Here is a 14,940-nt window from a genome sequence, read left to right on the forward strand (position 1 = left end):
ACTGAACTTGACACGTTCTTATCATTCTTGCAAATTAGGCTCTTTGAACAAGGCAGAGCAACCCGGAGTTGGAGCAGACTGCTCCATCTGTGGAGCTTTGCAGTGTATATTGTGGACCACAATGCTACCACAACAGATCTGTCTTTCACAGCACACATTTTGTGTTGTTGGCGCACACTATCTAACAGGCCAGGACACTGAGCCATCATGCATAATGTCAGGGGCCTGAAACAGGAGCACCTGAATGAACTGCAGCCTGGATTATTGGCTTTATTGTCACACTCTACATTTCCTGCTATAATATGCCTCACTGTCATTTATGATCTAGCAGCATTTTGGCAGACAAGGCAATTTTCTTTTTATAAACACAACAGTTAGTTATTTTGAAGTTATTTTAATTGCCTTTAAAAGTAACTTTAACCCACAATTATAATCATTAAAATGGGATGACTGAAGAGTAAAATTAGTGTTGCCTGGTAAATTTACTTATATTTAAAAATGCTGATGACAGGTTCGAGAAAAGAATTAGGCACAACCAGCAGGAATCCATCAATCCATCCTAGCTGGTGTCAACAGTACAGGCCGCTGGTGGGGTGATGGGGGGTGGTTTTTGTGGCAGAACACAGTAGGAACCTTGAAGCATTAGGCATTATTTTAATGGCATGGCATATCAAAATATTTGAAGGCTTACGATGAGAGTGCTATTGTACAAGTTACTGTACTAGAAGGAAGGGTTTATCTGATAGTGTTATGCCAAACCATAGCAGAGGAACGCAATAGTTCTGCAGCATTTAACCTTCAAAACCCCTACACATACTACATATACATTAACAGTTTAATTAATAAATAAGGTTAGCGCTGTAATTTAGAGAACACAATTTACCACGATAGGTTTTTACTATAATTGTTATTTGTTTGTCAAAATGCACATTAGTTCACTACATTTGTTATATAAGCATAATGTTGAGTCATTCTGGAATGAAATACATTTTCAGGACAAGAAGGACAAGAATCAAGTAGGTTTCTGACAATAAACACAGCGACCTCTCACAGTAAGTACACAACACGGGGGGTGTACAAATACTGATATATGATCTATGATTATAACAATATCTTTGTAACACAGCATTGTGATCGGCTTGGGTTGACGGATGTGGTAATAAAACCATGATAAAACGTGTAAGATATGAAAACGACAACGTCATATGGTTAAAAAAAATAAAAATCCTACAACCTCCCACATGGATTGCTATTTTTCAAAAACTACACTTCAAGGAGAACACTGTTCAAAGCACACAACGTCTCACAGATACAGCTCTGTGGTTATCAAAGGGACTTTTTATGAGATCATGATAGTTTCTGTGTGCCCCATGACAATCTCAATACTAATACTGAAAGTACTCCACTCTGTCAAGTATGAAATAGTAAGATGTGGTGACATTCATGCTGACTGGCTGAATCTTTTGTCATGAAGTCAGGAAAATATTAAATTATTGAATATGACATGTGTAATGAGCTGTGTCAATACAAAACCACTAACCTTCAAAAACTAGCCAAAAAACCTAGTCTTCCTGCTAGCTGTGCCAAATATGATATAAAACTGATATGAGTATGGATCAAACATCTCTATATATTAGCCTGGGGGCATGATACATGTAATTCATTTTCATGGCAGCAGAGTGTGATAACTGGACTTTTTTTCAGATGTAGTGCCTTTAATCTCCTACCTCGAGGGTTATTGAGTGCAGCTTCAGTGGCCTTCCTGCCCTCCCCACAGTGGCTCTGGTCAAAAGGTAGGCACTGCTCTCCCGTCCCGGCCACTACCTCCAGGTTGCGTGAAGGGTCTTTTGGCTGCCCAAGGTTCCTCACCCTATACACCCTGCGACTGCTGGTGTCGGACACGTAAAGAACCTCACCCATTGGGTCCATGGCCAGGTAGTACTTATGCGCAGGGCTGGTGCTAGTGAGAAAAAGTGTATAGTTTTAATGGGCAATCAAGTTATAAAGAATAAAATAAATATATAACAACAATAGAATTGTATGTAACTGTTGGAAACTGGAAAAAAAAATTCTTACACAAACTGACTTTGTTATGTCACTGCATGCAGTTTGAAGTTACATACACAGCAAGACTGGCCTAGTTTGGGAAATGATATTACTCTGTATTCATGACTAACAACACCGTCATTTAGCAGCAATCAGGTCATCCCACTGTGAGAGACTCTGGAAAAGAGAAAACTAGTGTCTGTGTCGGAATGAGACTAATATTTTCTCTTTAAAATTATGCACACAGCCACAGCTAATTCCTAGGATTTTGTATGAATGCGTTTGTTAAGAAATATTCCTAATGCACATATAAGGTCAAACAATTTACACAGTGAGTGGTATGTTCCTTGCTTCCTTGTCACTACTAACACTAATAATGTTAAACAGTGATGATAATCCAAACTGTTAACATACAGTACTTCTATTTGAAGTACTGTATGGTATGAACTTCTATTCTACATTCAAAATGTAATCATAGGAAAAACAATAAAACACTGTAGATTATTACAATATGTTTAAGAGGAAAACAGTGTCCCTGGATCCAAAAGCATGTTTAATTTTAGAATTCAATTTAAATTACTCTAATATCATAATAACGTTCCTTATTTCTCAAGCTTTGTAATGAATAATAGCATCGTCGTAGCTACAGCAGAAGTATACACATTTAACTATAATGCTCAAACATTTTGGTCCATTTGATCAAGAAATGAAGGAGAGCTGGTATGAATGGCTTTCTTTTCTAGGTTTAGCAGATTAAATATGAATAATGCTCACATATATAGTATATATTGGTATGAAAAGCACTATACAGAGAGCTCCAACTTACAGTGACGCTATGAGGATGTTATTGTGTGTGCAAGATATTCCAGTGTTAGTAATAGATTCATCAACATAAAAGTATCCACACAACATGCAGCGATAAATAACCTTATGCACAGATGCATCTGCAGACTGGATGAGACGGAGAACAGCATAATTCATGTATTGACAAATCCTAACAAAAGCACTCTTACATACATATTTCTGTGATGTGACACCTCCGCTGCAAGATTCTACAGGTACATTTTGACAATGGGTTATGCCTCTGAGTTGTATTATATAGTGTAGCCCAAAATAAAGACAAACCAAACTCAGTGCAACAGGAAAACAGGAACTAAGCCCAGAACGCTCATATAGCTAAATTTGGCAGTGGACATGGTGGACACATTATTTTCTTCTGTTTTAGTTTTTAGTCTTAGTTTATGAGAGCTAAGAGTGGACAAAAGACTGGAGGTTTATTCAGTGTAAGGCTCAAAAAATGTGTTTTGTGTAAAGAAAAGACTCATTGTTATGGAATAATGTACTTTTCATACTATTTTAATGAAACTGTCTCTTGTCCTCTGTTAAGCCTCCGGCTTAAGTTGGCACACAATGAAAACCGACTGCATTTAACCTTGCTGACTACACTTGTGTACTACACTTGGTGTAGGAGGTGTTCCAGTACTGTAGGCATCTGTAAGAAGAAGGCTTGACTGGTTCTTCTATACTCTATACTGTCAGAAGTTCATTAATTACAGCAAACCTTTGATACTGTCAAGTTATTGTGAAGCATTACTGAGGCGGGAATGAAGTGATACCAAAACATGTGAGAGTGAATTAAAATTTTGCACTTTGAACATTTTAACTAACAGAGATCCAAGCAAATACTTTGTAGCATGAAATCAAGTGTCAGATGGGTCTGGTCAAAAGCTTGCTGCCAATTAAACTCAGACACCCTGTAAAAGTGTTTTTTTTTATATAGCTATTTAATGAAAAACGTCTTGGAGGGAAGGGAAATTACAATGTCAAAAAAAAACATTTCTGATGTCGCGGCTGTGAACATGCTGTCTCCGTTCAAGTACATTTAGACTTTTTACAGACCTAAACACTTTTTTTTTGTTTCTCACAGGTTACTAAGAGGTCCCTATAATTTCCAGTTTACTTTTGACAGTGATTGTACTCTGCACGAATATTATACCCTCGCTACCCCTTACTCTCTGAGGAGAAAACTTCCTTCTCATATGAGCCTAACCCTTCTCACAACCCAGATAAAAAAAAACACTGCAACATTGGTGCTGTCTGTCATCTAGTCCATTAAGTGCATAACTGTTTACGGAGCTCTGCACTGAACTGCACATACATAATTTAAACTTGATCCTAAGAGAGTTATTCGCTGAGTTTTAAAGTGTGCCACTGCTCCACACAGCATATCATATTTGTTGGGCCTCTTGAAGCTACCACAGTCATCGCATGGTACGTAGGTATGATTACAGATCACTTCACCTGTCTCTTCTTCAATTAGATGCTCACAGCTCTGAACACACTTCCATCCAGTGGAGGGGAAATGAACAAGAAATAACAACCACAGCACAAACAAGCCCGCTCTAGTCTCCCTTGTTCCCTCTGCACATAATAACAAAACAACGATCAGAACTGATAGACATATGGATCTAACTGTTCCTGACTGTGTCTCTGAATCGACCGTCTAGGCTCTCAGATAATATTGTAGAGGACATCCTCCGCTATTTGCTTTACTCCTCGCTCCTCAAACTCTTGAAGGGAAAGAGTAGACAATAGTTTTACAGTGAGTTATCCCATATAGTCTCTCCTCTGAGATCACCTTGTTTTGAAGCCCTGTTGGCTGATAGGCACTTTGCTGGGAAGAATGTGGAGTGAAAAGCTTTGAAAGCTGGATATGGATGAATAATTAATTTAGCTGACTTGGGAGAACAATAGTATAGAATAAGAGAGAAACACTAACATGTTGCTAACAGTAAAGGGGGGGAGGATGAGGAAGCAGCTAGAGGAAAAACCTCTAGGGTGAGGAAGGGCTATGCAAAAGTGCCTTCAGAAGAATCCAGTTCAAATAAGCTTAGACCATTGGTTTCCCAACTTCTGATGTACAGTATCCCCCACAGCCATGTTCAAAATGTGATAATTTGCTTTGATTGTAAACCAGATGTTATTTAACTATTCATGATATTAAAGTGTGTTTTTATTCTATTAAACTGCCAGTTGAGTTACAGACACATTCACTTGGAGTGAAAGGAGCTGGAGGTTTCAAGCATTTATACAATTCCTTTATTTATGTTGACAATTTAACCCAATGCTGTTTTGGCTGTTTATCCACGACTTGAAGCAAATATGTTGTGCCATTAATTTTAATGATTTCAGCAGTTTTCTTTTTAATCCTTTACCCATTACAGCTAACCACCACTTATCTATGACTTTTATCTGGTTATTTTTCCAATACACTACTACTCAGCCAAACTACTAATCATTTAGCCACAAATGGCTGAAATAGATAGATAATTGAAATAGTTAGCTACTTCATTTACACTGGTTAATCTAAATAAGTGCCCAATAGATTACTTTTAACCAGTTTGTTTAGCTCTTCATCGTATGCTTTTGGCTATCTGCTTTATCTTCTTTTTTTTAATAACTATACCTAGCTGTAATGTCCAATAGTGCCCATATGTCTTTTTAAAATGAAACCATTATTTGTCTTGATCAAAATATGTCAGGTAGGTAATCAGCATTTAATATGCTTTGTCCATTTTAGGCACATTTACACTGTGACACCTGCAGACACTCCCACCTACACAGTATACGCATCAATACTTAGCCAGGTTATCCTTTTTACACGGTCGGAACTTGGGCATCTTAAAAAATCTCCTCCCTTTTCAAATCGGATAAACCCTCTCCATCTCTCTCACAAACAGCCACAAGCACACACATACAGAATCATCTCGATCTAGTCCCTGATAGCAGCACACACGCACACACACAGCCTATAACATCTGTCTAATCTTCTGTTGAACATGGTGTATAAAGCTCACACTACCATCAAGGCTCGGGGCCAGGGACAATGTCGAGGCTACAGCAGGCCTCAGGCTTTTAGTCTGGCTCAGAAAGTGGGTGAATCGGCACATCCCTCGAACCTTACAAACAGACTTCCAGTAATCCTCTAAAACATGAAATCCTTGACATTTTGGCCCATTTCCAATTCACAAATGTAATATTGCCAAGTGAAATTTGAATGAGGATTTGATGGATCTGAGTGGAACCTGAGTATATGCAGATTTTGGGTGTGGTGCATGTGTCTGTCTGTGAGAAGAGGGGATTTCAGGTCAAAGCAATTTGCAGGAAAACAAACCGAGATAAAGTGCTGTGAGGCATGTCCTGGTTTTTCTCTTGACTCATGTTCTTTGTGTTTATGTGAGTGTAGGTATACAAAGGAGGTGCTAATCACTAGTTCTCACCTGTGTCTGGTGTCCCGGTTCCTGATAATAAGCCATAAAGGAGCATTTGAAAAGGAGAAAAGAAAAGGCAAGTACAATCATTTATGATGTTAACGACAGTCAGTTAAGAATTTCATTGGCTACGATGAGTCAATTTTATCATCATAAAGCGAGATTAGGGTTGATTTAGACGGCTGTATTGTTTCACATTAAATATTAACCTAAACAGGAAGCTTTTTGGCATTTCCTCCCAGAGGACAAGGAAGTATCAAATACAGACACTATGAAACCTCCGTCTGAACCAGAAATATTAGTCAGAGATACAATAATAACAGGGAATGAGAGAGTAAAGTTACATAAGGAGAACGCTTTACAGGACAAATGACTGTGCAATCCCATTGAGATTCCATGCTTGAGAAAATACAGAAATAGAGAATGTAGTGCCTGCAGCACAGTAGGAGATATCATCGTCATAATCCACAGAAAAAATATCTTTGTTTCACAGCAAAGACTTTCTGCTTCTCTCACATCCTAAAGAGGTAGATTAGAGTCTGTGATGTCTGAACCTCACACACTCGGCTTTTGCATGAAGACAAACTTCAAAATATATTCTGGTGAGATCAAACAGATCACAGCTGCAGATGTCAACCAGAGCTAATGCCACACTAACCCATATCATCCAAGCTAATTTTGTTGTAATTGTGCTCAAGTCAATCCGGTGCTCAACATCCTGCTGCTTCCCACTGTGGGTGATCCCTACCAAGCTCAGACTAGTCTTACGCTATGAATACACAAGAAGCTCAAGACTCTCACTTGAGTTCCAGTATGGTTCTGGTGTATCCATCAGGATGCACCCGGCGGATGAAGTTGAAGTCCCCCACGTAGAGGGAGCCGTCAGGGCCGCTGGCCAGTGCCACAGGGGCAAACAGCATCATGTCACGGGCTGCGCCACTGCAACTTGGACCACATGGGACGCTCCGGTAGAAACCATTTCCCATAACAGTGCTGATGACAGGGGGCTGCTGGGAGAGGAACACGTTTTCCCCATTTCCCTTGTGAAGGATTCCTGATGAGAGAGCAATACAATAAATAACTTAAAGGCTCTAAAAACACACTTCCTCACCCAACTAATTATCTACAGTGGGATCCTACATTAGCATAACATTTTCTTCCAAAGTAAGAAAAGTTAGTTCACAATAAACTTTTTTGTTTTGCCTAAACTTTTTTAATTCAGCAGCAGTCATCTGGGAAGAGGTCACACCCTATTCTACACCAATCAGGTTTCTTGTATGAAAATTTTAGTGTTGTTTTGGTGATTATATCCACTCAGGCCTGATGGAGTGGAATAAGTTTATGAGTATTAAAGTCTTTATATATAATAACTCCAGATGTTTTTAACCCTCAAACCTAAATTTTGCTTATTGCACATAAACTGATGATTATAATGATGATAACAATGGCATCTATTACACTGACATGTTGGTAGAAATATGCAGCCAAGTCATCTGGACTCCTAATAGTAAAATCTTAGATTTTATTGAGTTAAGTTAATATCTGTTGTTGTCGTCTAGGATAGTATGTATTGCTTTCTTGTTGAGTACAGTAACAAAAATGATGTGTCATGGTCATTCCTATTTGTTGTACAAGATGTAAAAGACAAAAATAATTTTCAGTGTATTTTACACATTGAAAATAAAAGTGACGGCACTGTCTTATGTGTTTGTACTCACCACTTTGTACATTGAGGGAGTGGTGTTTATCCAGAGACCACCCACCCAGGTTTGACGGGACCAGTTCAAATCCTTGCATCAGAGCGGTCCTCCTCTCCCACTGGATAACGCCGGGACATGACTCATACTCATAGCCGACCGATACTGAAACGCAAACACATTATGCACATAAGGGAATTGTATGTTCTGCACAGTAATAACAGGTACAGGTGCTGTCAACATGCTGTGTCTAGGCACTGTACAGCAAAATGACTGTATGTAACATGTGACAGCCAGATTTTATAAAACAACCACACACAGTCCCCATCTCTCTCAAAACTACATTGTATTGAGTGGTGAAACAGATGAAAGGCCTTTAGTGAGACCTCATCAGTGAGTGTGTTTGAGAGAGATCAGTGAGAAGTGGAGGCGTAATCAGGAGGAGCCCGTCTTCATGAAGGAGCCCTAGAATTAGCTGCACGGCCTCTTAGTTGTAATGACACGCTGAGCAGCTTCCCACTACAACTAACAACTATCAACAGCTTCTTTTTGGCTTGGCAGGAACAAAATGTTTTGACAGTAATTTACCACTTGAGACCTGGAGTATGTTTAAAGGCAGCAGGTGATAAAGCCACACGATCTCCAGAAAACACGTTAACACCTGAACACTGATCCTGAAACATGTATTCACCCATGCATGCAAATAGAAACACGAGCATTAAATAGGAATTTTAACGCATTACATAGTCATTTTCAACTTCTGCTTATTTCTATTTTTTCATCCACAACACTGATTTGAGAACTAGCATTTCAACTAACCACCGATATAAGGAACAGTATCAAACACTAGACCGCTGTGCCGCTCACTTCACAAGACCAGTTAACTGAGAAACGTCTGATTTTCACTCAGCCTGTGGTTCCAGATCGCCTGCTTTTCAGCTCCTAAATGCTACATCCATAAATTAGCTGCTAACTTTGCCTTCTGATTAGCTTGGAGTGAAATATTAGATCAGTGCATTTTTGAGTAAATCATACACTATACTATCCACATTTGGCTGGTGAGCAATGCCTTCATTAAAAGTAACTTTAGCCAATTAACCTAAAAGTAAGAACTCATAACATCCATCCTTAGCTGAAATGTCGGAAATGTTTTCAAGTTGTATGCATGAAATGCAAATACACTCTTCAGAATGCTGTATAATTAAAGCAGTGGAGTTTCAATAAGGTTAATTTAGTTTAATTAATTTAAAATGATATAACATTATAACTTAAATGGAGATAACGAAGACGATACTGTACAGTAAGATCAACTTGACAAGTCTGGCACAAAAACTGTAGAAGAATAGATGTCTCTGTCAATCACTGTTGGCACTGATCTCTGTCTAACTGGCTTCATTGTAAACCAACATGCCAGTGAATTGATGGGCACTCAAGGGGAACTGGAGAGCATAGTCAGCATAAACAACGTGAGGGATGGTGGAATATGTAAATTGGGGAGATCACATTATGCACGAACTCAGGAGATTCCCTTGAACATGGAGAGAAACTCCGAGCAGGAGCACAGAGCCAGCTAAACTCTCCAACTCAATAAGTCCAATCGATAAAGTGACTGGGGAGGGAGAATAATAGGTAATTTGGGGCACTGGGGATTTTGAAAGAGAAAAAGAAACCTTAAATTGTTCGGCAACAGTTGTTAGTCCAGGAATTATCTTTTAGGTTCTTTTAAAAGGTTCCTGTCTTTAAATTTTGTGCATCTTATGCTCTGACAGGCTTGTGATCTTGTGTTTTCAAAGGACAGAAAGAGAACTGACTGGAACTGGAATATATATACTGTTATGCTTGGCTGGACAGACGCAAAAAAGACATTCCTAAAATAAAAAAAAAATATATATATATATATATATATATATATATATATATATATATATATATATATATATATATTAGTATTGTGTAATTTCTAACCCTTAAAGTCACATTGCACCCTCCTTGACCTGGAAACCAATCCATCGTTATGAAAATGAATCAGAATGTGCCATAAATGCATCGCCATTTTTTTTTTTTCTAATTCTACAATAACACTGAGTTTCTTTAAAGGAACAAGGTTCCAGGACAAAACGGGCAAAGCAATCTCACAGGGAAATGTGTCAGTGTTTTCAGAACTGCTTCACGACAGAATATTACCGTAGCTATATTACAAGAAACGACACACACAAGCCGTATAGATACTCTCTCACAAACAATACACATGCACACCATAAATGCACACTCAATCTCTCACAGGTGAAAGCTTTCATTCCCCTCTGCCGAAGCCTCAGGCAATGTGTTCACCCCAGCAAACAGAGCATGATCTCCCTTTCTCTTGTTCTCCTTGGTTATGTGTGAGCACATGGACGTGTGTGCGTACACACGTGTTGGTGTATATGGGCGTGTTTGCGTGTCACTGTGTGTCTTTGTCGCTGTGTCAACAAAGCACCGGGAACTATAGAGAGGAAAGGATCAGGGGACAAGATGGATAGAGAGGAAAAAACAAGGGAGGCCAGTGAAAGACAGGAGAGAGGTAACACAGGAGATCAGAGCGATGGAGGAAATGATAAGCAGGGAAGAGAGAAGAGGAGGGTTCAGAAGAGGGAGGAAACAGAGGGAACAGCGTGAGGAAAAAATAAGGGGAGGGAAGAGGGTACGAGGGGCAGGGAGAGAGGTAGCTTACTAAAGAAGGGTAAATAAAATGAAAAAAAAAAAAACAGGATCATCTGAGTTGAAAAAGGTGAAAGATCACGAGAGAGCTGGAGCGGATGAAAATTGAGATCTGGCAGAAAAGGAGAGGAGGAGAAAGAAGTCCTAGGGATGGAAAGATGCAATCTGTGTGTGAGACCATACACTCGAGTGGACAAAGCCTCTGGTCTGCCTGCGATATCTCAGTGCTTACGGAAAGCTCTCTCTCGCAACTCCGCGGTTTGTCTACAAGCTCTCACAAACAAAAGTGGTTATCACAGATACCAGAAACATTATCTCGCAAATGACCGACACTGAGTTCAAAGGTTTAATCCTTTATGGCGTCTTTAAAATAGCGGTTTTGCCACAATACAGTACATCCAGTATATCTTTTTGGCACAAATGAAACACAGTATTGGGGATACAGAAACAATGGGCCAGCCTTATGGAAACTTTTCATGCGCAGATTTGTATTTAGCATACGCACACATCTTGCTCCACAGAGCCTGTCCTGTCAAAAATGTCCAGAAGTGGTACAGTATCTCCCTGACACTGCTGATATTATCTTTACTGTCAGTTACTCCACAGTGTATTTGTCGAGGCATCCATCCTCCAAGTCTAGTCTTCTCTACTGTCAGTGCTAAAGGTCTCCGGTAAAGTGGTACACAGGCTAAAACGCTTGCTGTTCATCTATTCGCTCCATCTACATCCCATTTCACTTGGTTTTCCTATTTTTCTAACTACAGCATGTTGCATTCTGGTATTGTCAGGCTATATTCTATTTCTCAGTGGGAGACTGTCCATTAGTATTGCATATTAGCTGATGAATGGCCAATCATTTACATGACGACTTCTAATCACGCTATTGTTTAAAGCAGCTACCCAGAGATCTAATTTATTTAATACATTTCTGTAGTTTTGGATATGAGTACAGTGACAGGACGATCAAAACATTTTATTTCAAAGGCTTAAAATGTGGTTACATTTCTTTTTCTCATTTGTCCCGGTATCTTTAAGGAATTGCACATTTGGAAATACTATGCCAATGAAACAAAGCTGTACAAATCTATTCTCCCATATAAACCGGAGAGCTGTTGTAAGGAATACTGCGGTTAAATATTTTGAGAAATATCCCAGTATGTTTTCTTGTTGAGAGTTAGATGAGAAGATTAATACCCCTCTCATGTCATTGCATTAAATAAGCAGCAAGAGCACTGGCTGATTAGCTTATGTTCTTATAAATGTTTAACTGTGCTTTTAAACAGATTGTCTCTCTGCATCTAGCTCATGCTTATTTATTTCGTGTTTATTCATGGGTTTGACCAAATCTATCAAACTAGTCTGCACCCTTTTAATCATCCAGATGTTTTCTTAGAGTTCCTTTTTTCTGGTCCATTTGACTTCAAAAGATGAACCCGTTTGAATTTGAATGGGCTTATTGTGCTACATGTTTTGCTTACCAGTTGCATGAGTGAGACCCCAGACCTCCTGGCCATACACATCAGTCTTGTTCCAGACCACTCTGTGGACCAGGCCAGGTCCGGCAGGATACCAGCGCTGGTACAACCTTCCCTGGACAGAGGCACGGACATGAACCTTAGACAAACCACCCAGTGGGGAGACGGGGGATGAAGGGGATGGAGGCGTGAGAAGGATTCGTAGCAGAGAGAGGTAGCCTGCAGCGCGGGTGCTCAAGTAGTTCAACTTCACAAAAGCTCCTGGGATTGAAACTTCTTCCTGCACCGCCTGGGGAGGACAAGATGGAGAGCAGAGTGATAAATAGTGATGAAAGTGATGAAAAGGTAATAAATAAGAAATGAGACAGAAAGAATAATAAAAGATGGAAAAGTGATTTATCCTTTTGTATTTGTATAATGAGATAACTTCATAACAACCTTTGTTTACATAGCACTTTCCAGATGCTGTGCAACTGAAACTTTTAATATAAAATTTGATCAAAACTTAAAACATCGTCCAATATAATTCCAACTTCCTGACTTACTTACGAGCTTGGAATGACATGATTTCAAGGTAAAGAAAGTCTCCCTGGATGCTTGGACCAATCACAAGAACTTCTGTCTATACTTTATTATAGAGTACTGTACTGTACTGTAGAAAGCTCCAGTTGTTGATACCGATGTGGCATTTCAAATCCTCAGCCTCTTCCTCAATAACTGGCCACTTTAACCGCAACCGCAGTGAAGGCGGACTAAATACCTGTCAATTAGAGTGGAGTGGTTGACAGTGTTGAATGTTTCTTTGAAATTTAGCAGAATAAGAAACGACTCTTGTTGTGTCAGTACTGATCTAAGACAATTTATTAGTATGATCAGAGTTTTGGTGCTAGACTGTTATGTATCGTAGATGTCTTGGGCTGAGAGGTAGTTACTGAGATGGATAAAGATTACTTCTCCAGTGATTCTAAGGACAATTAGAAATTGATTGATAATTACTAATTCGGGTTGATTGAAGTTGTGGTAAAATGAAAGTATGCTTTATAGCAGTGGGAAAGATCCAAGAGATCAAGCATGTATTAGAAATATTCTGTAAATATTCAATTAGACAGACGAGGTCAGACTTGAATAGCTTAATGGGAACTGAGCCAAGGTAACAGGTGGAGGATTTAAGTAGTAGATGTAACCAAATTAGCAGAATCAATCACTGAGAATAGATGATTTTATAGTATTTGCATTTATAGGTGGGGAGAACCGACCAGTGATCTAGTATTATAGAAAACTTGCTGCATTTTCTAGAGGAATAAAAATCTTAACCACAATATCTGTTGGAGAAATATGAGTTTTGAAGATTATACATTGCTGAAGATACTCAGACTGCATTCAAGAAATGATCACTCTTTGTACTGGTGTCCAAGTGAATGTTAAAAGTGGCCTAATATAATAATATTATAATCCTAAATTACAGTTTTTGTTAGCAGTTCACACAATTCAAACATCTAAGTTTAGGTGGATGGCAAATTGCTATAAGAAGAGTGGCAGGAGTGGTAGGAGTGGTAGACCTAATCACAATGCTTAAGCAGTCAAAGCTCTGCTAATCACCAAAATAAACTGTTAAGGACTATAAACTGCTCTTGTAGATTACTGCAATTCTTCCACCCCTTCGATTGATTCTGGTACAATGTATGAATTTCTAATTCAGCAAGTAACGACTGATTAACAAATTAACGGTTTAGTTTAGAGAAGATTGGGCAGCCTGACTCATGATATCTGTCTATATAATGAGGATTCTCTTTAAAGAAAGAGTAGAAATTAGGTTTTACTTTAAACCTTACAAACTAGCAAATAAATAAAAACAAAGCAAAATCTCAAAATGAAATGAGCTCTGACACATTTTCATAGTGGTCTAAATCTTTTTCATTTTTATTTATTAATACAACACAGTGAACACAGTGGGTTTAACTACTAGCTCACTGTGAACACTGTTCTAGGTATTTTCTTTCTGTGTGCTTGTCTCATCTGATTTTATAAGATGAAGTTGAAATTTGAAATTAGCAAATAATGTGTCATGGATATGACTAATATATACAAATAACTATTACTATCCTCTGCCACAAAATGATTGTTTGACCATAGCACATGTTTGATTTGTCATCATGTGTCCAGGCATAAGGAGAACAACGTCATGTGCACAACTAACAAACAACAATTTGACCTCCACGCCTGACTTTCAGACATCTAATTTGTTTTTGTGGTGGGGAGGTATATGGATATATCACTCATTTGCATTTTGTTCATCCTGTGTCTGAATGATGCAAATGTGAAATGAGCTAAATTTGCAAAAACCCCCACGAGACTGGGTTGCTTTGTTGTTGAGTTGTTACAAATTGCATCTAGGCTTCGTTCCTACTGACTGTACACAGTGTACTGTTAAATTTCATATAGACTTTAGCTCTACAACTATTTATTGGAAGAGGTCACAACATGGTCACTCATACTGGCTTTGGGAAGTCATATCACCATGAGGAAAACTTTAGTTTGGACATAAATTATCAGAAGACGAATCCTACTGACTACATTTTATCTACAACCACCAGCAGCTTAGCACTTAGAGGTTTACGTTAAATATGTCAATAAATTAATTTAATTAATTGTGAGGTCATTATTGTTAGCCGATGAATAGTTAATAGGGAAATTTCACAACTCAAGTCTGAGATGGTGAGATTTAATGATGTCAAAGCAGTTACCACAGTAGTT

The 14,940-nt window shown here is 38.7% G+C and overlaps 1 protein-coding gene across 1 annotated transcript in view; it reads right to left on the reverse strand.

Annotated features, from left to right (window-relative positions):
• The window catches only part of tenm1 (teneurin transmembrane protein 1), a 148,856-nt gene that overhangs the window by 35,204 nt on the left and 98,712 nt on the right, over positions 1–14,940 (reverse strand). The window contains exons 18-22 of the mRNA XM_026357422.1: positions 12,190–12,475; positions 8,036–8,179; positions 7,119–7,371; positions 6,327–6,347; positions 1,728–1,960 (exon numbers count right to left, since the gene is read on the reverse strand). Of these exons, the coding sequence (XP_026213207.1) occupies positions 1,728–1,960; positions 6,327–6,347; positions 7,119–7,371; positions 8,036–8,179; positions 12,190–12,475 (937 nt within the window). The remainder of the gene's footprint in view (positions 1–1,727; positions 1,961–6,326; positions 6,348–7,118; positions 7,372–8,035; positions 8,180–12,189; positions 12,476–14,940) is intronic.

Source organism: Anabas testudineus, chromosome 10, assembly GCF_900324465.2.
Source record: "Anabas testudineus chromosome 10, fAnaTes1.2, whole genome shotgun sequence".
Classification (NCBI taxonomy): Eukaryota; Metazoa; Chordata; class Actinopteri; order Anabantiformes; family Anabantidae; genus Anabas; species Anabas testudineus.